At 38.1% G+C, this 26,421-nt stretch overlaps 1 protein-coding gene across 3 annotated transcripts; it reads right to left on the bottom strand.

Annotated features, from left to right (window-relative positions):
- Nucleotides 1–750: 750 nt before the first annotated feature.
- On the bottom strand, nt 751–26,295 carry ndufaf6 (NADH:ubiquinone oxidoreductase complex assembly factor 6). 3 transcript variants are annotated; one of them, XM_040030536.1, is made up of 9 exons: nt 26,068–26,295; nt 24,210–24,309; nt 23,544–23,666; nt 23,257–23,313; nt 22,809–22,911; nt 21,745–21,878; nt 11,293–11,394; nt 6,905–6,961; nt 751–1,782 (listed from the first exon to the last, which is right to left on the bottom strand). In XM_040030536.1, the coding sequence occupies exons 1-9, from the start codon at nt 26,256–26,258 to the stop codon at nt 1,654–1,656; spliced, it is 996 nt and encodes a 331-aa protein (XP_039886470.1). In that variant the 5' UTR covers nt 26,259–26,295; the 3' UTR covers nt 751–1,653. The 3 variants fall into 3 exon arrangements, with proteins under 3 accessions (XP_039886470.1, XP_039886471.1, XP_039886472.1); XM_040030537.1 differs by having other exon boundaries at nt 24,206–24,309; nt 26,068–26,180; XM_040030538.1 differs by having other exon boundaries at nt 24,206–24,309; nt 26,038–26,150.
- Nucleotides 26,296–26,421: the final 126 nt, after the last annotated feature.

Here is a 26,421-nt window from a genome sequence, read left to right as displayed (position 1 = left end):
AGCAAACAGCACCAGTGCATGATGTTACCACCACCACTTTCACCTTTGCTATTACTGGGTTTTTTCTGGACATCCTAACCAATTTCTGATCTGAGGGTGACAGTTTGGGTTTTCTTCAGAAACCTTGGCAAAGTTGTGACTCATCTGAATAACTTGCACTTGTTTGAACAGATAAACTCTAAATCAGCAGTTGTTTAAAAATGGCTCGAAGAGACCTTCCCAAGTTGGTGAATCTAGTGAGAGCTGTCAAACAGATCATTTTATGCTGCTAAAGCTTGTGCACCCAAATCTTGTTTTTACTATGTTGTACAATCATTTTGCCCTGGGGAAAAAAAAATTAAAAGCCCCAAATTACCATGACATTCATGTGATGATGAGTCCACAGCTGTACTGTCAAAGAATAAACTAGGACTGTTCTGGAGGGCCACAACAACAAGCTTAACTCAATTTTGCTCATATTATTTTGCTCTCTTCATAAGCCTATTGGTGTGGCCCTCCATAACAGTCCCAGTTTCCTATGTAAGCTCTTGAGAACATTAATTGTCCAACCCTGGTCTGGCAGACTTTTACTGAGAAACATCCACGTGTTAATGTAGTCAAGCAGACATTACTTATAGCTTCAATTCATCAGTTACCCCAAACTTTATACTGCAAGTTGAAGACCCCAGCTCCTATGAGAAAGCACTCGGCATTTGTAAGAGCAGAAGAGACAAGAGAATCATAGGGAAACAAGGACAAAAAAAAATATTCCATAGTTTTTTATTTTTTATTTTTTTAAATGTAACCGTCCCGAGGTCTGTCCCTCAGGCTCGTGTCAATTCCACATACAGTAGAAATCATATCGGTAGCACAGCTCACAACAGAATTAACACATGTCTGCTACATGTATTGTGTTCCTGGGGAGGCATAATGTTGGTCACTAATGTTTGAGAGTACCTGCAGACAGTTTTTTTCAAAGTGTTTTTATTAAATATTCACCTAGAGGTTTGTTTCCAACCCACCTGACTGCTCCGGTTTTATCACTCAGCATTTTCTCAGATCTCAGAAGCTAAAGCTTGAAGTCATACCTCAGCGTTTCATGTTTCAGTGAACATGTCCACAACAACAGCACAGTAGCAGCGTCGTATTCATCAAATAGACACCTTGACATAACACTAAAAAGCTACATAGATGTAAAAATTTTTTATGTGTGACTAAAAATAGAAATAGACTTTACTGTAGGAAGAGAGTCAATACAAACAACGTACAAGTCCAGCTCGGCAGAGGTGCCTTCTAACATCCCACAGGTCTCAACATGTAAGTTTGTGTTTATTACAGAAACGACAAGTGAAAAAAAACAAACAAACAAACAAACAAACAACAACAACTGACCCAATTTGCAATTAGATTTTTCTGTAAGCCACGAGAAGACATCTGATCAAAGTTTTCATACATTGTGAATAAAACATTACACAAGCATTTTCTGATCAGCATGGCAGGACACCTCCAGTGAACTTGTGGATTAAACAAATATTTCAAAGATATAAGCTGTTGTGGGAGCCACAGACCTGGTCTAGGGTTTGTGGTTTTTTGGTGGTAGTGGTGAGATAAATCCCCTGCACTTCATTTCCTGCAGCAGTCCTTAAAAAGGCTGAAGGAAGAAGAGAAATGAAGTCAATAAGTCTTCTTCCAGGAGCGGATGTACAGCTGGATTGGGAGAAGGGGATTTCTGTTCTGTAGACTCTTGTGGAAAACATCAAAATCCACCCTCCTCACTCTGTGAAGATAGTCCTCCAACACCACCTGAAGCACACATCACAGGAGAGTTTGGTTTCGGCTTCAACAGGTTTGACCTAACAAGCTGCAGTGTAAACACCGACTCATCCTCCTACAGGTATTGTTCATATGAATATGACTCAGACCTTCATAACACGGTTTAGTTGTTGGTTAGGGTACTTGAACAAGTTTTTAACTGCAATTGCGGTAGAAATAAGTAAACACATACACCACTGGCCATGTCTTTTTTTTGCCCCTCCATATCCTGTGAGTCACTGAGCAAAATGGAGGTGAGTCAGAAACCTGAAACTAGCCAAAAATTGACTATGGCCACAGATGTGCACTACTGAGTCTTAAAAATGCTATTTTTATGGTTTTATATTTGGGTATAGAGGACAAAATTGCAGCTTGACTAAAGTAGGAAAACAAACAAAATGTCACCAAATGATTTGAAAACCATCTGCATGACTACATCAGATAAGAGCATTTTAGCTCTCTTAGAAATCTGAGTGATCAAGGTCATAAAGAACTTTGCATTGATATTGCTATGGCATTTGTCCTCAGCTCTAAAAAGGTACCCTCTCAACTGTAAGGTTTAAATAAACTACTCATGTGTTAATATAAAAGAACCTAAGCGGCGGTTTGTGCGTTTCATGTCCCTCAGGCTTCACTAGGACTACTCTGTTTTTACCCTGCTGTTTCACATGACTCATCCGAGGCGCGGTGAGAAACGTGAGTGTCTGTGCCGGCTTTCTTGTGCGGGCAAGAACACTGAGCTGGAAAAGTATCAAGCACATGCATATGGACAAATAATACAAGTCCACCGCAGCGTGAACATCATAATCTACACTCAGGAGTGCAGAGTGATTTGTGCTGCAAACTGCAGAGTTGGAGAGCTTTTCAGCTTTGTGCTGTAGTAGATGCAGGTCAGTACATCAGCATCATTATCATCTGAAATCATTGTTTTACAATCAGAAAACAGCTTCTGCATGCAGGTATAAATAGTCAGCTTAAAACAGTGTATTCCTTTTAGGAACCACTTGTGAGATAAAAGCAGTGCTGCATTTTTAGCTACTGGGAAGTATTGACTAACCCTTCGGTGAATTACATCACTTCAGTGTTGTAGAGCAAAAATTTCCAGGTACTCACACTTTAGTAATGCTGTTAATAAAATTTTAGAAACATTTTTTTTTTTTTTTATTCAGCTTTAGTCATATAATGATGTCATTTCATCTCCAAAGAGATGAGCTGCAGTTTGCTTACACAGCACTTAGTGCAAGTTCTTTACATTTTCATCTGAATACATCTACTCTGAAAACACAAGATACATCCTGAGTTTGCAGATATTTGATGATGTATTGTTCAGATTTTACACAGGTAGCAGCAACATAATGACATCAATAATTAAAAACAGGTGTTGATTCCATAAGTTGTTAGTTTTTTGTAGGCAACAGTCTAACATATTTGGAGGACAATAAAGCAGATTGCTTTGATTAATCATATTGTGCTTCATTCTCATGGTACCAAACACGTATTACTTTAAATTCAGTACGCTAGAGTACTAGTGCATCTCAACTAACTCTACTGTGAAAAAAAAATCTATTTTTAAATAATTTATGTCAAAAAGGTCAACTTTTACATCTTCTATATCCACGACACAAAAAGTGAAACACCTCAAGCTTTTAAAAAAAAAAAAAATTGGTTGAGGCTCCTTTATCACAAATTACTGCAGTGATGAGTCATGGAGGTGTTCAACTTAAGTTATTATTGATCTGTTACTGAAGCCCAGCTTGACTTGATGATATCAGTTTCAGCCGTTTCTCATCTTTCTTAAATGTTCTATTGGGTTGATGTCAGGAGAGTTGGCTGGAACACTGAAGCACAGTAGTCGCATGCTTAGCAAACCCTTTGGTAGTATTTTGGACTTTTCTGCTGGAAAAGGACTTTGCATCCTCATAAAGCTTTTCAGCAGATGAAAGCATGAAGTGGTCTAGAATCTCCTGGTAGATGGTCTTTGGACCATTGAGCACGAGTCCAGTAGTTCTTCTCCTTAGCCCAGGTATGACACGTCTGTCTTCTCTCATTCAGGAGTGGGCCGATAATAGAAATGTGACAGTTGTGGCTTCTTTCCTGCAGCATGGTGGCCCTTGATGCACCGACACCAGCCTCAGTCCATTTCTTGTAAAGCTGGTATTGACTTTTCTTGACAATCCTCTCAAGGATGAAGTGATCCATGTTGCTTGTGCACCCTTCCCTGTTTCTGACAAAGTTTTACTTTCCAGTCGATTTTCCATTACCTTGCTTTCATACAGCACTTGAGAAGCCAGCCTTTCCAGAACTTTCTGTGACTTAACCTCGTTGTGAAAGATGCTGATGATTGTCATCTGGACAACTGTCAGGTCAGTGTCATCCCTGTGATTGTGGTTGTGTGTATTCGCACTGTTTAAATAGTTCTAACAAAAAGGCTTGAAGTTTTCACTTTACATGTCATAAATATAGAATTTGACAGTTTACTTTTTAAATTAAAATGAACTTTTTCAAGCTATTCATTTTTTTGGAGATAGACTACAAATAACAAGGATCAAAACCCTTCTTCACCTCTTTGAAAACACACACAGCAAAGGACTCAACACATAAACACATAACACTTTAAAAAAAACAACAAAAACAAAAAAGCAGGCAGCTTAATCACAGTCTTTCTTGTGGACACTCAACTTTGACTACAACGTCTATCTGCGTCATGAGAAAAACACTTTGTTGCATACTTGTCTGTTCTAAAAGTGAATGTCTAAACTACCATCTGTGATTAAAACCTTGCGGGACTTGAATCATTGGAATATTTGAATCACACCGAATCTGTGATTCAAACATTGACCTCAAATTTTATCTATCAACTTCTGTGTCAAACTGACCCAGCTTTCATGCTGAAGATCACTGCTGGAGATAAGAGCTGCCTGTGTAGCTACAAGTCACTGTCCAAATAATGTTTTGATGAAGAGTCCTGTGCCCAAGTCCAGAGGCAACAAATAAGGTCAGCAGTGCAACGATGAGCATGCTCATGTTTTTGTTTTTAACATTGTGTGCCATCAATTTTCCTCCTCGCTCAAACTGCAAATGATGAGTAACATCCTGAGGCATCTTGAGAAAGGACATTCAGCTAAAATGACCTAAACTGAGTTTTTTGGCCATAAGCAATGATTGCTCACTACCAGGCCCAGTGGCCAGATGTAACCCCCATTTGTTGTTTTCCCCAAATGACAGCCAATCTGAAGGGTTGTTTTCACTCTTTCTTGTATATGGTATACAATGATCAGGCATAACATTAGAACCACCTGCTTAATACTATGTTAGTTCCCCTTCTGCTGCCAAAACATAGCCCTGACCCGGTGAGGCATGGACTCCTCTTCACCCCTGAAGGTGTGCTGTGGTATCTGGCATTTGTTTGTCCATTATATCCCAGAGATGCTCGATTGGATTGAGATTTGGGGATCTAGGAGACCAAGTCCTAACACCTGAAACTCATAGTTGTGCTGGATGCATTATCCTGCTGACAGAGGCCAAAGCCATCAGGGAATACCGTTTCTATGAAAGGGTTGGTGCTTTCAGTGAAGGATGGGGGGTCAGCATGGGCACCCTGACTGGTCTGCAGCTATGCAGCTCAACACGCAATAACACTGCGATGCAATATGTACTCTGAGACCTTTCTATCAGAGCTAACATTTACTATTTATGTAATTTGAGCTACTGTAGCTCGTCTATTGGATCAGACCTGCTTTGGTTCCCTCCCTCATCAATGAGACTGTCACTGGTTCACCACTCCTTCTTCCTGGGACCAGTTTTGGAAGATACTGATATGCACACTGGGAAGACCCCACAAGAGCAACAGTTTTCGAGATACTCTGACCCAGCCGTCCAGCCAGCACAATTTGGCCCTTGCCAAATTTGCTCAAATCCTTACACTTACCCATATATTCCTGCTTCTAACACATCAACGTTCAGGACAAAAAGTTCACTTGAAAGAGATGATCAGTGTCATTCACTTCACCTGTCAGTAGTCATAATGTTGTACCTGCAGATCTGGTTTAACTGTGCAGTCACAGGTAAAATCAAGCTTTCTCAAACTCATCTTTGGGCACGGCAGCTCATTGGCACAGTGGGTTTACCGTTTATGTGGTTTCTTCTCCCACTGAATAATATGTTTTCTTAATCGCCACGATTTCTAATGTAGCGTTACATAAAAGTTAACAGATCTTAAAAATATGCAAATTTTAAAAAGTTTAGGCTTTTCCCAAATTAAAAGTTGAGCTTCCAGAGATATCGCATGTAACAGCTGGAAAACTAAAGAGAGACATCTTTGTGCCCTAATTTTAAACGTTTTAGTCTTTAAGCAGAACGCCATCACGCTTTTTTAAAAATAAATAAATAAATTCTCGCAACTTACATCAGGGCTGCCCAGAATAATCCGTTCTGTGATCTATCGCCTCTCTGCGGATCCTCGTTTGTCAAAAGGCTTAAACTGCGATTGCTTCTTACAAACCATGACTTGCATTCATTTTTAGTTAATAAGCAAGACTTCTAAACATTTTTAAACCTCCATATGTGATCTGTCCTAAAGACAGAAAAGTGGGAAATCAACTGGGAAATATAACGTAATCCTGGATACTGGACACCTCATTAATATCCAAGAGAGGTGATGTGGATTTCCAATTTCATTATTTTATTTTAGCCCCCCAAAATAAATCTTACAGATATAGAGCCGTAATTTTCAAGCCTAAAGGAATGTTTGAAAAGTCAATTTAACTCTTGATAAGAAGTGATGAGGATACTATGTTTGGGTGCAACAGAAGCCTGAAAAATCGCTTTGCCTTGGCCTCAGTGGAAGTCTGTTTTTCTGGTAGTCTTTCTGAACAAAAAGAGGAATCCACTAGAATAAATTGATGGGCTCAGTTCTTAAAAGCTTTTCATGGGAGGTTAATTAAAGCTCTGAGTCACTTTAAGACATTTTTTTTTGGCATATTTGACATTCAGATAAATTTTTCTCCAAAATAAATATAGAGCGATTTTATATGAAGCAGTTCAGAAGGCATACAGAGAAATGTCAGCATCAAATTGTCAAAGAATAAAACCATAACCACATTATTTGACTTACAGTGGGGAGGAAGGCTGGAGTGGCAGCTGCTGGAACATTGTGGCTAAAGGATCGTGCCTGAAGGAGAGAGCACAATAAACAGAAATTAAATGGAGAGAAAAAAAAATTATCTACACTCACCCACACCAAATATTTGAAAACGCACCCACACCGGCCTTTTAGGGTTGCTTTTCTAAAGATCGTTCACCCACACAGAAACAACAGGAAACGGTTACATCTCATGTTTGTCTGCCATCACACAGCACATACCTGAAGCTGTGGGACGGACTGGTTACAGTGAAGAACTCAGGTCTTTTTTTGTTCTCTCATGGACACAACTTACACATTTTTGTGCTTCTGTTGTTATACAAAGGAGCAAGTGAACATATTGACACACTGGCAGCACATAAACTACACTTGCTGCACTGAGACGTCAATCAAATCACTTTTTTTATGAGCTAGATGACTTCTGCGATTTTCGCCCTGGTTATTGGCTTCTCTTTAATTTTCAAAAATAAATCCGACATATTCGATTTAGATGAATGAAGTTTGTGGTATACTACACAGTAACCAAGAATGACAGTAGAGACTCTTACAATGAGCAAAGATGAAACATGTATGCATTATTTTGGTGGTAATTTGTTTTTCATGGTTTCTCGGGAGAGTGGCTTGTCAGCTCAGACACCATATCGATGGTATGCAGTGTATCTTTTAAAAATTTGATCGGGACAAGTGGAAGTCAAAAGCGATGGCGACTAGTTCTATCTTATGCTTTGACGTGTCATCAATGTTCTTGCAGAGCAGCATGACTCCTACTGGGCGTTTAGGGAGGCTGAATACTTTTTCCACACTTAATCAAATCTCCCTGAATTTCAAATCAATTTGTAAGTGGTTTGGTTAGACTTATTGCTCCATCTTGGGCCACCCAATTTTCATGCAGTTGATTCTTAACAGTAACAATAAGCAGATAAGAAACACTGGCTAACTTAAAAGCTGCAGGTCAAGCTTAAAAACATCTTAATACAGGAAAGTACCTGACACTTAGATCCAGCAAGGCTTAGAATACGGTGATGAAGTGTGAGACCTTACTAGCCAACTTACTTGTAACTCAAAGAAATAGTAATATGAAAATACAGAACACCATAACAAATGCACAGCATGTTTAAACCCAACCATTTTTTAAATTATTCCTAAATGTTAATTTTGAGATTATATAAAAATATTGACTTGTAAAGAGAATAGTTTGTTTTTTATCCTTTTAATGAATTAATTTTTGATTCAAGTTTGGTCTTATATTTAATTTAAAGTGTCATTAAAGAGATTTTAAAACCAAAAAACAATGTAGTTGTTCATCTGGCTCACAGTAAGTGTTCCTATCACTGGTGTTGCTACACAAGTACTGCAAATAAGAACTAAGACCCATTGAGAAGTCAGTCTTGAAAAGAAACACATCAAGGACGGATTAATCTTGTTTCAATGACCAACAGTCTAGGAAGAGTACCACTTCTTTTAAACCTAGAAAGGAGTCTGTAGAAAAGACAAATGTGACTTTAAGCACACTGTGAATAATAAAAAAAATAAATAAATAAAAAAAAAAAAAAAACACATTAGAAGTCATTTAGAAAAACTGACTTTATGATAATTAAATGTAACATTTTGTCTGAATTAAAATTTCCAGTTGTTTTAATCATTTTAAATATGCATTTATTTTAATTATAAAAAAAAAAAAAAAAAAAAACAAAAAACACACACACAGACACACACACATTTTCATATTTTTGTGGGGGCATCTTATTGACATAATGCTTTCCCTAGCCGCTTACCATCAAAAATGAATGCGTAACCCTAACTTATTGTAATCCTGACACTAAAACCACATTTTGACTCTTAAAAATGCCTTCAAAATGGGGGCATTTGATCCCCACAAACATATGTAAACATACCACACACACAAAGAGTCATTACTTGCATAATTTGTGTAAACTGGCTCTTTGGTTAATGGGTATAGCCACAATAGGAAAATAAATAACATTACATCTATTCATGGCAGAGAAATCATTTACATTTTATTGTTTACACTTTAATATCACACGTCCTTTAACTGTTGGCGACACTCCTAACTGGTATAAAAAAAGGCTCAAATTAAAACAAGTAACTGCTGATGAATGTTTGGGAAGCCACTTAATGAAAAAGCCTCCTAAAGTACAAAAATCAATGAGGCATGTAAGTGGAGGTTAATAAATCTCCCAACTAATTAGCTCCCAACTAATTAGAGCTACATTAGTTAGACAATACTCAAACTGAAGACATTTCCAGGGCATTTTCAATGTGCAAGACGCACATCACAGCATGTCAAAGCATTATGTGTCACTGGTGTTCATTTACATTATAGCACAGCTTTTTGTTCATGCTGTTTTGAGTGGATTAAGAGGTGTTCAAGAGTGTTATAAAACACAGTAATGCGGAGGAGAATTTTACTTCATCTCGTCTCTGAAACGAGTCAACAGGTGTTGCAGAGGCATTATGCAAAAATATATGTTGTGAGCTTGGCCAGCCTCGATGTGATGCTGCTGCTGAATTCAAGGCCTTTGTGGAAATCCTGAGTGTGTTAACAGATCAGCCTGGTTATGTTCTATACTGTAGAAATACCGCACTGAAAGACGAGTGTCTCCTACTAACAGGTTTACAAAGCCTGATTATTTCCCCTGAGCACCACTATTATCCAAAGTAAGCTTACATTTGCACTGGGTGAACACAAACATGTAGTTTATAAGAATGCAATCCAGCATACATATTCATGTGCAGTGCTGACTGAACATATGAAAAAAATATCCATCTCTCTTTTTAACTGTAACTCAATTGAACTGTACTTTGATGTCGATTTGTCACCTGAAAATATTCAGTACTCATTAGGGCAACATACTGGACAACACTGACAAATTAGAGGAAGAGCAACACAATGGCAGAGGTAAAGACCAACAAATTTTATGTTGTTTTTGTTTGAAGTTAAACACAGTTTGGAGTTCAAAGGGCCGACATAACCGTGCATATGTTGTGTGGAATTTGTTTGTGAAAGATCCAAATGTTTTTATTATGCAACTTAAAATACACTTTGTAACTGCGGAATATTAGAATATTTCTAAAAGCTACTGTGGTCAGCTGTTTTAAGCCCCAGTCCCACACGGTTACAGACCCACGGACATTCAATGGGTTGCTAGGGGAAAAAAAGTGTAATTTTATATACATGAATGTATATAAAATATACACTCATGGTTCCAGTTACTATATGAAATTGGTCGCAAACTGATATATGCCGATCACATTGCTGTAGTTGCCTGTATTCTGCAGGGAAGATGCTAACTCGTGTGCAAGTTAGCATCTTCCCTTAGCATCTTGCATGCAAACAACTGCCAACTACTTGCTAACTGGTACTGAAACTGTGTTGCCTTTACTACTGCAATAGTTATGTATTAAAAAGCGCAACTTTTATTTTGAAAGGAGATATTCTCCATTTCCCGACTGCTTCGAACTTACTCGGGTTTCACTACTGCTTTCTCCATAGTTGGAAAATGTTTGCAGACAAGTTGGTGTCTTTCATGCAAACTATCAGCAACCTACTAGCAATCAAAGCATTCACGAGGTTGTTTTTGGTTTAAAGCCCTCTTTGTGACTGATTTCACCTGCAGCAACTACCTATCAACCCGTCAGGAAATACACATTTTTCTAGTCACCAGAGATTCCCAGAGGGTCACTGACCTCTTTTTAGGCCTATGTATCTAAAGAGGAGGAAAAAACAGGAGGAAATTAGGCCTCCTGTTTTTGTTTATTTTCGTGAACAGTGCCTGAAATTAACAATAAGTGCCAATGAGCTTTAAGCAAAAGCAAGGCAGTCACAGAGTGGCTGGATGATGAGAAATATTCAAATTCTGTTGTTCAGGCTTCCCCTATGGTACCATATTCTCAAATGAGCAACAACTAGCCCTCAAACTCCCACTCAAACTTCAAAAACCACACAAGGGTGCTTACTCATCTAATGTGCTCTCTTGCTCTCATTCCTTACCTCTCAGGAGAAGATGAAAAAAGGTCATTTGCTATGCACTTTATGTTGTTTCATACACTTGCAGGCTTGTTGCACTTGTTTCAAATGGGATATGGTGCTGAGTGTTGAGTTAATTATTCTCAAAGCTTTTCTTTGATCTGTTGTCCCTTACTTTGGACAAAAGCCTGCACCAACTGAGTACATGTCGATGCATATGTAAATCCCAGAAGCCAAGTTTCATAAACTAGTGAATCATATATAAAAGTAGCACTAAAAAGAACATGTTTTTGCCATGTGAAACATCTATACAGGAATATGCCATGTGCATGTGCATGCAATGTAGACCTTATTGTGTAGGTGAAGTACATACATGTTGCAGGTGCACGTGAGCCTGACTGGCGATGTCATACACAACATCCCGAATGTTCTGCTCCCGGCTGCCCCGGATGAAATCCTCCTGAGAAGCTCCGTGCTGGAGAGACACACAATAACAAAAAACGGTGATGTTTGTGCCTTCAGTTCACAGCTGTTCTTTCAATTTAACAACAAAAACTATCTCTGCAGTTCAGCTGTATCCATTTTAGCTCCACTTCCCACACGAGCCGAGTCTTCTCTTTAATATGCTGAAAAAGGTTTAAAAGCACCGAGTTGGCTCCTGGAGCTCTAGCAATGAAATGTGACATTGTGCTATGGGGGCATACCACCCCCACACTTGAATACTAAAAAAATAAATAAATACACACACTGCAGCAGTGTTTACATTACAGGTTGTTTTTTTTTTTTTTAACTTGTCAATAGATAAAAATGCTCTGCTTTGCCTCTAGTAGCCCCTAGACTTCTGCTGAACTGCAAAGGATGTTAATTTTATGTTTGGTTCCAGGTGCCTTGCCTCAGTGCATAGTCGGCTCCCATACAGCACCAACAGTGTGCAACATTAGCGCCTCATCATTTCAAAGTTTCAAAGAGTCCAAAACCCATGCGTGACCATCTTTTTATATATAGTCTATGGTCACATGCAAACATGAACAGGATACTGAGTGCAGGCCATTTAATGACCATAGCTGTCTTTAAGAGCAGAGGTTCTGTGGATGTTATACAGGAAGCATTTTGTTGCTCCTTGATATTCTTATATTGGAGCCTTAAGTAGCAAGAAAACGGTATTAAATGACATTTTCGTATAAATAAGTAGTTACCCTGTTAAAAACCATGGCAATTTCCGTGTTAGCACCATGTTATTACTGTGGAAAATTTTTGCATGATATAATAGTTTTTTGTTGAGAACCAGCTGCGCCTGACAGAGGTCTCTTCCTGTTAAAAGGGGATTCGTCATTCCCGCCATTTACCATGCGCTTGCTCACAGAGGGGGTGCGATTATTTTTACCCTGGAAGTTAAAGCAATTGTATTTAATTCAAATAAATTATTTACAACTCAATGACAATATACTTTTTTTTTAAATTAACATAATGTAAGCATCAAATCCTTTGCAATCTATTTAAAAGTGGTAAACACTTCAGTTATTGGTGTTTAATGCAGTAACTAACATCACACAAAATGCAGTTTAACACCCCACCCACACCCCTTTAAAAACAAAAACAAACAAACAAAAAAAACACAGGTCACTGGTAGAAATAATAATAAAGTGTATATGCAGAAATGCATATCAGAACAACCAATTCAATCCCAGACTAATTCCCATTTTTCCATAAATGTATTACCCTGGATCCAGATAAGCACAACAAGCTGACAAGATAACAACAGGTCATTTTAACTGATGATTTTCAGAATACCTCCCACCTTTCCAGCGACACTAGCGACTGTGTATGAAACTCAACAAAAAAAGTAGTGAACATAATCCACTGTTACAATCCCACATTTAATGTCTACTAGTATTCCTGTTGATGTTGAAAGTCTAGCAGGAATGTTGAGCCTATTCCAAGGTGGAAAACAAATTCATGAGCTAAGATTGAAATTTTATTCAAGACTTTAATTCAAGGAACTAAATTTTGTGCTTTTCCACACCTGCAGACATGTCGCGTTTTAATAAGTTCTTTCAACTTGTTGGATGATGTGGTATTAATATAACTCCCACTGGTGCGTCTCCATATGTGGCCACACATAATGATGTGACAGCAAGTCAAGGCCACTAAGAAGAAGAGAGAAATCAATGGCTGGTGTCCATTATTGACATCCTGCAGTTTACATGGATCATTAAAGCAGCAAAGCCTGTTCTATTTATTTCACATAAACTGAAAGCATTGATTCCTCTGCACCATGAGCACTTTTCCTCCAGCAGAATATAAAATATAAAATCTTACATGCATGACCATTTGCAGGTTACCTTATAGCTGAGATATAAAAAGGAACAAAAGTGATATTTACAGCAGAATTTAGAAAAATTATTCCCTACAAACAGCATTACATTAACAAAGATTAATTCTCTTTGTCTGTAACATCTTTATCTCAAGACTCGTATGTTTGGTTGGTAACAATGATCTATTCTTTTTGTACCTAAAAAAATATATATATATACTCAGGTGTTCAAGAGTTTTTGAATTGAAATAAATAAATTAAACTTCAAGAAAACTTGAGAAAGTGCTAAATGAGCTTTTGGGAGATGCACAAAATAACTGTTTCTGTAAACATGATAGGCAACTGTTGGAAGTCTGGTAGACACTGGGACTTTGGAGAGAACAAAAACTATGAAAGTTTTGCTGTGTACCAACAATATTACATTAAAATATGTCACAATAATTCAAAACAATGAAAAAAAAAAAAAAGCCCAGAAAGCCACGAAAAGCTTAAAAAACAAATGTCATCAAATGAAGTTTTTTTTTTTTTTCATATTTGCAAATCGACCGACACAGAAAGAAAGAAACTGCCTTCAGACCACATGGTTGTGTGATTAAAAGTTTTCAACTTTCAGCACATAGCATGTAATTTTTCTGAAACCGGACCAAAGTGTTGGTCTTTTGTGATATGGCATCTGTACGTCACCTAAAATAACGTATTTAAGATTTAACTGAAGTTTAGACTGTCAGGTTTATTTCAAGGATTTTAACCAAATACGGCATTGACCATACAATACATAGAAATCTTTCAGGACTCCCTGTAAATCACAACTAGGTTGGACCTCCTTTGTCTTCAGAAGTTCCTTAATTCTTCACGGCACAGATTCAACAAGGTGCTGGAAACATTCCCCAGAGATTCTGGTCCACATTGACATGACATCCACTATTTGAACCTCCTGACCACCACATCATACGCTGATCTACTGGATTGAGATCTGGTGACTCTGTGGGCCGTCTGATTCATTGTCATGTCCAAGAAACAAGTTCCTGACCTTGCACATTACCCTGCTGTAAGCAGCAATCAGAAGATAAATCAGTTAGTATTAGTATTAAGAGACACAAACTGTAGCGATCAGCCTAAAGTATGGACGCGAGGCAGGATGGATCTAAGCTTTTATGCTGTTTTACTAAAAAATTTTGAACTTAACATCTGAATTGAAACTCACACCAAACAACGATTTTAAAATCTCCTAAAACTGCCACTCACTAGGTATTTTCTCTTTTTCAGACCTCTCTGTAAACCCTGGAGACTTTGTAGGAAAGTAAGACCAGCCGATCTGGCACCAACAACCACACCCCGTTCAAAGTCATTTAAATCACCTTCCTTCCACTTCCTCCAGCAGGTATGGGTTGCCACTATGCAAATGCCTGAACAGATATTTGTGTTACCAAGCTACTCAACAGTACCTAATAATGTGACCAGTGAGAGTATATCTGTCTTCTCTTTATTTAAATCTTTGTTTTATTTAAAATCTGTTGTGGTGGTGTAGAAAAAAATCCCTCTTCAATAAATGATGGGATTTCCAGTATAATGTTGCATAATTACACAGTACAAAAACGTAACAATAACATTTATATTAACCATGAAACAATTTACAAGCTGGCTTGATTTGGAAAATGGAGACGTACTGTATCATTAGTTAAATTGTCATTTGTTGTAATCAGCATCTTTTTGAATCAAGACAGGTTTCTTTTTGGACACATGAGGAGATTCATTTTGCTCCGATAAAAAAAAACAAACAAAAAAAACAACAACAAAAAAAAAAAAAAAAACAGACATTTGACGAAATCAGCTATCATAAGCTTTTATTAGCATATTCACCACATACAATGAATGACTGTTGGATTAATAGTAATTATTAAGTATTGTTAGCCCTATATATGATATTCTGGATTACTTTAAAATATTTGAGTAGCAGGAATCATAAATTTAGCAAATGGATATCTTCACTGTTCGATATAACGATATATATCGGATGACGATATAAAAACGTCTATAGTTTCATTTTACGCTATCGTTTGTTTCGTGGTGTCGCAAAATAAACTGTTTACGACAATATTTTTTCATCGTTTTGATGGTCACTGTAGTGGCTATATTCATTTCTTAAAGTTCTCTCTTTCTCATATATTTAATATAACCACGACGGACGGACAAGCGCCTGTTTTTATGCGTTCTGGTTAGCAACAATGACAGTAGCACCACTGCGTGTCCGCTTGTTTATGTTCCACATAAACCTTTCACAATAAAGCTCAAGATCCTGTTGAGACTTTTCAAAATAAACTGAATCACATTAAAGAGCAGATTATTTACGGATGAGAAGTAAAAAAAAGAGCCACCAGGTGCTAAAAAAAATAAACCTTAGACTCAAACGTTAGAACAGGCTTTTCCCCGCAGCACGCCGTGTAATAAATACTCACAAAGAAAACGGCGGCCGTTACAACTTATGTCTAAAAATGTATCGTTTCATGCATCGGTTAAAACACTCGACTCCAGCTACATGACGCGCAGCTGGAAACACTTCCCGCAAGTCGAGCTGCCCGAGATTCACAGAATTTACAGAAAATGTTACATTTTTGTGATTTATATCGTTATCGGGACGATAGATGTCTTATATCGGGATATGAGATTTTGGTCATATCGCACAGCCCTATGTGTTTACATCGCAGACAAGCAGATAGTAGGGACTAAACTGAGACTCTCCGCTCTAGGTCTGCTGGGGGGGGGGGGGGAATTGTGAAGGATGAGCTATTGCGGGAAAAGAATGGAAAAAAAAACTAGAAAAAGGGAAGAAAAAAAAAAGTGGAAGGCAATAATAAAAGTGACGTTGAATATGAGAAATTATTTCCAGGAAAGATGATGAGGGGTTCCTGACCATCCAATTACCTCTAACCAGACTACCTGCAGTGTCTGCCTATTATCAGTTGTGTAATTTCTACCTTTTTCTCAGTCATTTTCAGAATTCAAGCATCAATGAAAAACAAAGTAACACAAATTGTGTACCCACACTGCCCAGCTGTTACACTGTGTGAGTGAGAAAAGTCAGGTGACAAAACCCAGACGAAGCAATTTGGTCCTGTGTTTGGATTTGTTATTTTTGCACTCACAACATAATATTTACGAATGTAATGTCAGAACTTCGACAGAGGCAGACAGATATTGAGCAGAGTGAAGAATGACTGCAAACAACCTACAAAAGCTGTGCCGCAGCTTGTAGTTCAAGTGTTATTTATGGTGCCAAATGGAATAAGAGCACAAAGGTGATGATATCTCCACTGCCAGCATAACTTCAATCAATATTTCCTGTGCCTCATTTAACAAAAGGATGGAACAATCCAGACTGTTAAAGCTGTTGCTATTCTGAAAGTCCTTTGTGCTAATTTCACAAAATGATAGAAGCTTATCATATGCCAGGTTTTTGCTGTATTTTTAAGTGGACTGTTCGATGCACTCACACTCACTATGCTTCAAAAAACGAGGATGTCATTTAATACTATTTTCTTGCTACTAAAGGCTCCAATATAAGAATATCAAGGAGCAACAAAATGCTTCCTGTATAACATCCACAGAACCTCTGCTCTTAAAGACAGCTATGCACTCATGGCCTGCACTCAGTATCCTGTTCATGTTTGCATGTGACCATAGACTGTATATAAAAAGATTGACACACATTGGTTTTGGACTCTGTGACTTGAAACGATGAAGCGCTAATGTTGCACACTGTTGGTGCTGTTTGGGAGCAGACTACGCACTGAAGCAAGGCACCTGGAACCAAACATAAAATTAACATCCTTTGCAGTTCTGCAGAAGTCCAGGGGCTACTAGAGGCAAAGCAGAGCACTTTTATATATTGGCAAGTAAAAAAATCCCACTAACAGCACTTTTCACATCCCAGTTTAGCAACTTTTACAGCCCTATATCCTCTTTTAAATTACTTTCCACTCAATCAGTGTAAAACAATCACTCTGAATAATCTGTACTTCATTTAATTAAAACATCCACCACATAAGTAGCATAAAATAGAATAGATGATTACTGCATCCATTCTTTTTTGCTGCCCTTTATAAACATCAGGCTTTCTATGTGTCGTACCAATCACGGTGTTTCCTGCAGTGAGTGATGGTGATTGAAATTCCACAAAGGGCACTGAACAGCCTCCTGCAACTAAATCTGATTTAAGTTGACAAGTGTATAAAATACAATTAACATTTGTGCATACTATTAAATTTATTTCAATGAAACTACCCATATGGAAAAGAAATAGTAAAAACTTATATGTGATTACTCATGAAAGTGGCCACTTTCATGAGTAAATCATATAAGGCTTACATGATTTACTCATGAAAGTGGCCACTTTCTCATTACTTTCATACATTGTTTTAGTAAGTATCCAAAACATACAAGTTTCATTATATAATTTTTCAAGGGATCTTATATCTGTTTTCGCTCTTATATGCTTTTCATACAAGTTTCACACAAGACAGATACAAACTTTATAAGATTTATATATATCTTTTCCACATGGGTAAATACACTGTGACCTCGTGCAACAAGTGAGTGGGATTTACCTTTAAATCCTGCAGATTTTGATGCACGTCACTCCCTGTCAGAGTGCGACAGAACTGAATGGAGCTCACAATGAAATAAACTGCAGGACGTCAGTCAGTGTTAATGAATAAAAGATGAGAGAAAACTCTCACTGTTCAGACTGTATATTCTAGTAAGCCTGCATGTAAATAGTTCTGTTACTGACTCGGGCAATTCAAAGCCTTTTACGGTTCAAGTAACAGTCACCCACACGCATAGTATTTTCATTTTGTACTTAACAAGGTGCTTTCGCCATCACATAAAGATGACACACATCAAGTTTTTATTTTTAAGGGAGGATTTAACCCAAAGCCCAAAGGTACTGTGACATGCTGACTGGGGATCAAACCACCAACCTCACAATTTATGGACAATCTGCACCACAGCTCCTTAACCAACTGTGGGCTTGTTGGCCCAAATATTAAAAACAGTCCAAATTCTTTCAACCAATAAAATGATCCATGTAGTGCATAAAGTATCGGATAAAGTACCGAGTATTAATCACTCCAGTTGTCTGTGGAAAGAAAAAAAAAAAAAAAAGGTTTTATGAGATCGAGGCGATTCAGAGGTTAACAGCAAATTAGCTAGCTAGGTGACAGCTACAGATGACATGCCTACAGTCATGTGAAAAAAAATATTATTTTCAGGAATCTCTGCAGTCGGGTAAAAAAAACTTAAGTACACCCACACAGCTTCCAAGGGAGTTAAGAGAGTAAGCTACAGGTGCTGCTAGTCACATGCACTCAACCCTCTCAAGGCAGGCGTTGCAGATTTGCAACAGTTAAACACTAACAACCTGATTACCCCACATACATATTTTATGAGTTTTTTTTACTCAGAAGTACCACTGCAGGACGTGGTTGTGCATTAGCAACCAAAACTTAATTTGAGCCTGAGAGGGTTAACTGATAATCAGCAAGTGTGAGCACCTGTGTAAAAGCCAGATGTTTGGGCAGTTTGCCAGATTGGCGCATTCACGTGTGTGTTAACACAATGCCAAGGAGAGGACGCCCCAGCAAATTCACTCCAAGGTCTGACTGCTCAGTGAAAGAAACTGCAAAAAACTCAAGAGCTACATCTCTGCAGGCCTGATGTGATACATCCGCACAAACACCCCATGCCAACTGTCAAGCACGGCGGTGGAGGTGTGATGATTTGGGTTTACTGCATTGTGCGTTGACTGAACTGCTCTGTATACCAAAGAACTCTACAGTCAGACTGAAATGCTGTAACAGGTCCTCAAAAGAGCTGTGAACAGAAATGTGCAAACCTCAATGAACTGAAATAATGCCGCAAACAAATTCCTCAACAATGATTTGAGATGCTGATAAAGTCATACAGAAAATGATACTACCAGTGGTGGCTTTACAAGTTGCTGAATTATGGGGTAATTTCAGTTTTGGTTCCCATTTTCACAAGACTGTGAAGACTGTGACACCACAACTATAACTTTGGAGATGCTAAAGACTAAAACCTAATTACCAATGACATTTGGAGAGTTACTGCAGTTGACTGACATAACAATGTGCCATCTTGTGGGTAGCTACAGAGTGTTTTTTAGACTAGTACATTAGCACAGTGAAGCTCTAGGATGAAGGTTAAATTTTCCTCCATAAATATACACAAGGATGCTCAGCAGGCAGAGATAAATGCCAGAGCTTGTGAAATTAGCCCATCCATAACACAAAGGATGTCATTAGTATGCAGCTGTGTGGTTTGGATTACTTGCTGTGAAAAAGTTTTGATCCCAAGCTTCATGCCGACCCTGCCAAAGAGTCATTGGAGAACAATGTGAGCCCATCAGCTGCAGCATACACTGTCGGTTTCTAACTAATCCAGGTGATTGGACCTGGAAACAGGGTTGTTACCTCATCTAACCTAATAATTTAACAAGCAAATAAATATGAAATATTTTTTAAACTAAAACGCAGCAAAAGAGAGCAGACCTCTTAGATCCAGTGGAACCTATACATGGACAGTCGGAGCTTAAAAACCCTCTTTGGGGAAGAACAGCAGCTATTGTAACAGCAATTTGAACAAATTAGATACAATTACAGCCCATTAGACTTAGTTGAACAGAAACATTATCCCTGTGTTAATCAATAAACCCTGTTTATGTGGCATATTACAACCATGAAATCAAATCAGATTTTTTAAAGCCTGTGTAAGCGCAATGTGTGACTTAACTGCAAAGGTTCACATCAGGCTGTGGTGTGTTGTTCTAACAGTACTATAAATCCAGCTTAACCAGTGAGCTGTGCTGGAAAAGCATTTTCTGTTGCTCTTCAATATAATTTGCTATAACATAAAAGTTTTTGTCCTGCCTTTGTGCTCCATCCTTCCTATCCAGCAAAACCAAAAAAGAAGAGGTTACCAATTAAGTTTTAATATTATATTTTGGTAATTGATTAAATCTTAAGACTCATATATGAACGGAAATTTAATGAAATTCAATCAAGCAAATCTTTGTAAATAGAAACAAGAAAAAAAAGATTTTATGGTAATTCAAAAGATGAATGTTGCATCAAAAACAATAATCAGATCCCCTTGTGAATGTTTGCAGTGATTTGATTGACTGTTTAAACAACATTAACTCTTCAGTCTGCTTACCAGCCCCTTTTCCCTCCTCAACTTGCTCCCCTTGTGCTTTTTTAAACATGAGTGATTGTTCGAGTATCGGGACAATTTATTCCATCGCGCCTGCCTGCTGTGTCCAAGAAATTCAACTCCTGTTTGCTAATTGAGGGAACATTACATTATAACATTTTGTTAGTTCATTAGTGATGTGCAAGTCACCCTGCATGGATAATATGAGCTGAAGTGTGCATGTGTACATGTGCAGGGTATTACAGCACACCACCAGCGCCCTCTTAAGGCAGCAGAGGGCGATGACATGAGGTAGGTTTTGTCACAAGGCTTCGAAGATTTTAAGGGCAGCACCTGCATGCTACATTCAATAGTCCAAACGCATCTGCACAATAAATACAGCCCAGCGCATCCTGGCTCCCTCTGCATCGCCGGATTGTTATTGTTCTGGGTGTGTGACAGATGGCTCAGCGTGTGGATGCAAATTATTTGAGGTGTCTTGTTTTTCTGCTGTGCCTGCAAATATGCAAACTAAGAGGGTTTTGCCATATTGTTGTTGTGTAATAATGCCTCACAGTTTTGTTTTCGGTTTATGGTGGACAAAAATTTCAACACTGTTCCAACAAGAACGTCACTGACAACGCGGCAGAGTCGTGCCATGAGTCGGTCAAATGTTTGCTGGCATGTGTGGGATTGCCTTGTGTTACTTTTGTGAGGAAGATTCAGACTCAGCTAAATATGAAGTAGCACTTAAAAGATCCTTCACTGAAAGTACTCTTAGGTTTCTGTTACAAGGCTAGAAATGCTTAAATTACATCCATGCATTCTGAAAAAGCCTTGCAAAGTTTATATGCAATTCAGGCTTCAAGTTTTCACATCACTCTCGTGTAAACTGGACCATGATTGGCTTCTAAACTGGATGTGATGTTAATAAAAATTCAAAAACATCCTGCTTGCATACACAAAAAAACCTTTGATTTTCACGGGACTTGATTTAGTTGCCTGAGTAAGGCAACGTTAAGGTAAACGCTAGGGTATGACTCTTGAGAAATGAATTTAACACAATAAATAAGAAATAAATAACAAAGGCACATTAATCTGCTGATGATGATACCAAAAAAAAAATCATCTGGCTCAAGTCCTGAATTTGTTGATTTCCTGGGTTTGATTTGGGTCAACAAAACCACAGTTTATCAGACGTGTCACCTTCATTAAAGTCTCAACAGCTGCAGCTCAAACCTCACCCAAGTTTTGGTAAGATCGCTCCTTTGGGCCTGAAATCAAAGAAAAAGTTCAACTTACCAACATGCAGATGTCCATGGGCAGGTAGACTTTCCGTCGGCTGCTGTGATAAGGAGTCGCTCTCAGGCATGTTATGATTCCCTGAGCTTTACCGATGTGACTCGCTGCGTGGTCCGCTTGGACATTTTTGACACCTGCAAAGAAAGACAGCCACACAGTTTGGCATCACCTACTATAATTCATTTTCACAGGTAAATCACACTCCTCACTTGAGGCAAAAAACAGTTTTTTGTTCTGGAAATTAAATGCTGTGTGGATCAAAACCATTAATTTTTTTTCGTAACACCAAAGTAGTACACCAATTAAAGCATCTAAAACAGACTTCTCATTTTGAGGGGCCCAATCCTAACTACAGTCCTTCCATTTTAAATGTCTCCAAATCATAATCCAATCTGACACCTATAAATTTACTTCAGTGTTGATTAAATATGTATTTGGCACATTAGAGTAATAGCCACAGCCTTCTTCTAGCCTCCTGGCATATTTACTCACAATGTGACACAATTAGAGGGAGGGGTCTGCTGGTATTACAGAATGATGAATCCACCAGCACAAAACACCAGAAACAATATTTAGCAGGATACAGAATGCAGAAAGAAGACAAATTGAACAACAGACCATTTATTTTGACCTATATTTAAGTTTTTAAATGGCTTAAAGGGTGAAAAGGAGAATTTGTGCTAAAATGAAACTTGTGAATTTGCTAAAAGGGTTAGAAGAGCTGGCTTAGGCCGACACAGCTGTCAGAGCAGAGACAATCACTGACCAGATAATTTTTCCCTTTTCACACTCTGTTAACTTTCACTCTCATATCCAGTGAAATGCTGCTGTGCAGAATCCGGCTGTGATTAAAGAAACCTGCAGCCACACGGGCACACTGAAGTGACAACACACAGCAGAGCTGAAAAAAAGAAACTACTGGATTTTGACTGGATTTGTTTCAGCAAACAATGACCCATAAAATATGGATGGATCTGCCCAGATAAAGGTCTTTAGGAGGGACTCGGGACACCCCTCAATTTATAATTACTGTTTGTCTTTTAGCTATCAACACAGTTTCTTACCTAAACACTCCAGCAGGAGGTAAATCAAGGATGACTGTGTGTTCTCTGAATACGCCTCCAGCTCCTGAAGGTTCCTGTAGGCTCTGTCATCCAAGTCCTTTTCCTGGTAAAACAAAGTTTTAATAACAGAAATGTCACTTTTTACATTTTTAATTACGCTAAACAGCAGCTGGCAAGTTTAGTTTTTATTTCCATTAAAATAAGCCATTATTTAACCTCTAAGGGCACAGGATGCAACCACCTGACAGGTCTTGTAGATAACCCACAAAGCGAAAATAATAAATGAAAATTGAAAAAAAGCAAAATATACACATGCAAAGACAAGTTTATATTGTCACATTTAAGCAGTTATTCGTGTTCAGTTTCACTCATCAGCAACTTCATTTATTATATCACAATTTAAACTTGCAGCAATTTGAATTTAATGATCATCTTAATTTTGTCTTACTCTCTCTGTTATGATCCTCAGCAGCCATCTCTTTGTCAGTTTGTGTGTCCTCACTGCCTGAAAAACACCACACAGACTGTTAATTAGCTGAGGTGCAACACTGATTCAGATTGGTGCCCCTCAGCTAATTGAAGCCGAGGGACAGAAACACAGAAATCCGACACACTGCATGGCACGTTTAAAACTGAAATAAGACATCCAACATCCTGACAGTGTTTCCCCTATATATTGCTAACATGAAGAAAAAACATCTTAAAATACCCTGTATTCTGTTGGCTAATATTTACCCTCCACAGCTCAGTGCTAACTGGTTGGTTCGGAGGCTCATCTCTGTAGATTTCTTCTATAGCCGTCTTCCAAAACTGCATTCGCATTAAACCAATGGTCTTTTGGGAAACAGAGTCCTTCACCTTGTAGAGAAACAAATGAGCAAAACAATTGGTTGACGAGCCAGTTTGAGAAGGACCTGAAATTAGCCACTGTAAGGCAAGGCAAGTTTATTTGTATAGCACAATTCAACAACAAGGTGATTCAAAGTGCTTTACAGAGACATTAGAAACAAAAACAAATAAAAAGCATGATTTAAAATTGATTAAAACAAGCAAGCAAACAAAAACCAAACAAACAAAACAGTATATAAAATCAAAAATCAAAACAGATAAAATCTGAACAGTAGATAAAATCAGTAGTTAAAATGTAAGTTTTGAAATTTAAGCTTAAGTGTGGATTTGGTGCTTTATTTAAATGCAGCTGAGAATAAGTAAGTAAGTACTGTAAGGATTTCATTAAATTCCTTTCTTTTTTATTTTTAATTAAGAGGAAAGTCAGGATAGAGGATAGTCAGGAATAGTGGCGGTATAACAGTAGTAGCAGCGGCAGTGACGCAAGTAGTAGAAAAACAGCAGTATTATCAGTAATCATTCTGCATTCAGCCTGATTGTACCAATACCTGCCTGTGCCAGCTCCACATTGAAGGCCCTCAGAGCCAGAGAAGAGCGCCGTGCCTTCTCTGGGAGGAGGAGAGAGGACAGGAAACCATCATAGTCTCTGGACCTGAGGAGGAGAGAGAGAACAAGCTGATAGGGGTGCCGGGAAGCAGATGAGATTTCATGTTTTATCCAAAAACATTTTCATACCCATATAACAAAATAGTCCCATTAACTTGCTACTTCTGTATAGCCTTTTTTGACAACACTGTAATTTTGCATAAGTTGGACAAGATAACTTCAAAAGCCACATTTTAAAACAAACACTTTAAAAATAATAATAAATAAATAGGAGATTAAACAAACCAATTCTCTTCAATATGTTCAAACAAAAATAAGTTCACATCAAACACAACCGAAAGAGCTTATTACCTCCAGTGAGTTTCTGACAGTTTTACTAAAAACTAAACAAAAGTACCTGCAAATAGGGATCCCAGGGAACAGTTCGGGATCCCAAAATATTAGGAAGTCTTAGTTGTTAGGGATCCTTTTAAGAAAAAAAAAATTCAAGTGACCCACCCATATTCCTATAAAATAATAGTATTTTGAAACGATTGTTTTTCTAAAACATTTGATCTGTAAGTTCTCTCATATAAGAGCTCAAGCAACCAATGTTAATGGGTGGAGAAAATAAGGGCACAATATGTCTTTTTTTCTAGCACCATTTAGAAATTAGAATATTAGAGATCAGCTTTATAACACAGAAAAGAAAGTCAGCGCTGCAGATTTTGTTTAATCTTAGTGACGGACAATAACAATGATCATATACATACAACAAGGGGAGGTATGTGATCCTCGTGGCTTTTTTACAGCTGTTGTTTCCATTTTAGTTCATTTTCTGAAGATGTCATGATTTAAATTATGATCATATCAGTTCATAACAAGAATAGAACTGGTAGTTTCTCATTGCAAGCTTAAAAGGGCTTTGTTTTTACAGGCCTCATTGAACTGACCAGCAATGAGAACCAGAAAGTCCAAGGAATCCAGTGCAGATCTAAGGAGAAGTGTAGATTTACACAGGTTGGGGAGGTCTCGTGGAGCCATTTCTAAACAACTGCAGATTCCAAGATCATTGGCTTAAAAAAAATGTATGAAAGTACAAGTTATTCGGATTTGTCACCACTTGGCAAAGGTCTGGAAGAAGACCTAAACCAGGGGTCCCCAACCCCAGTCCGCGAGGGCCGGTGTCCCTGCAGGTTTTAGATATCACCCTGGGTCAACAAACCTGAATCACATGATTAGTTCATTACCAGGCCTCTGAAGAACTTCAAGACATGTTGAGAAGGTAATTTATCCATTTAAATCAGCTGTGATGGATTTAAACTGGGATTGGGGACCCCTGACCTAAACTGTCGCCCTCATATGAAAGGAAATTGCTTAACGATGTTCAAGAAACCCACTAAACACCAAGGCCCAACCCTGCCATCAGAATCAGAAAGACTTTATTTATCCCCAAGGGGCAATTAACATACAACAGAGCAGAGCGTTGAAGATAAGGACAGGGCATAAACAGGCAATAAGAGTGAGATAATATGAATGAACTATAAACTGCTGGCGCATTAAAGAAATCATTAAAATGACATACAATTTATATTCATTTGAATAATTGGTGTATGTAAACTGTAGGTGTGCGATATTTGAAAGAAGTCTTGCATAGAGATGTGTCCCCACAAAACTTAAAAACTTTAGATTGCTTCTATTTATTTATTTATTTATTTCAATAACAGGACGAAGTTTCTTGCTATAAGTGACCGGATTATATCTGCTTTCTATAAACACAGATTAGCTAATTAACCCAGTTTGTGTTGCTAGCAGTCAGACCCACCTAACCAGATCCAGGCAGTACTTTTGAGTGTGTTGTGAGTCTCCCGTCGTGCTGGTTGATGCCCTCACACTCTGTATTTCGGCTGCTCGCTGGATACAAACACTATAAGGTGATATTTTCCTCTGAAGACCATAAACCAGCCGGGCTTTGCTGCATAATAATCCATGTTTCACACTAACACCAGCCGCCATGTTCCCCTTTAGCGTGCACCCCGACCTTGTGTTACATCAAAATAGTTCCCCGACCACCTTGAACCAGCAGATTTATTTATTTATCAATAAAATAGCCAGCGCCCGTGTTGTTAATTAATTTCCATTGTATATTTGAAATATAAAATATAAAAAATACATCTGA

The sequence above is a fragment of the Simochromis diagramma genome, unplaced genomic scaffold, assembly GCF_900408965.1.
Source record: "Simochromis diagramma unplaced genomic scaffold, fSimDia1.1 OVJJ01000361.1, whole genome shotgun sequence".
Lineage (NCBI taxonomy): Eukaryota > Metazoa > Chordata > Actinopteri > Cichliformes > Cichlidae > Simochromis > Simochromis diagramma.
The sequence above is the reverse complement of the archived record's forward strand: the minus strand, read 5'-3'. Positions and strand labels throughout refer to the sequence as shown.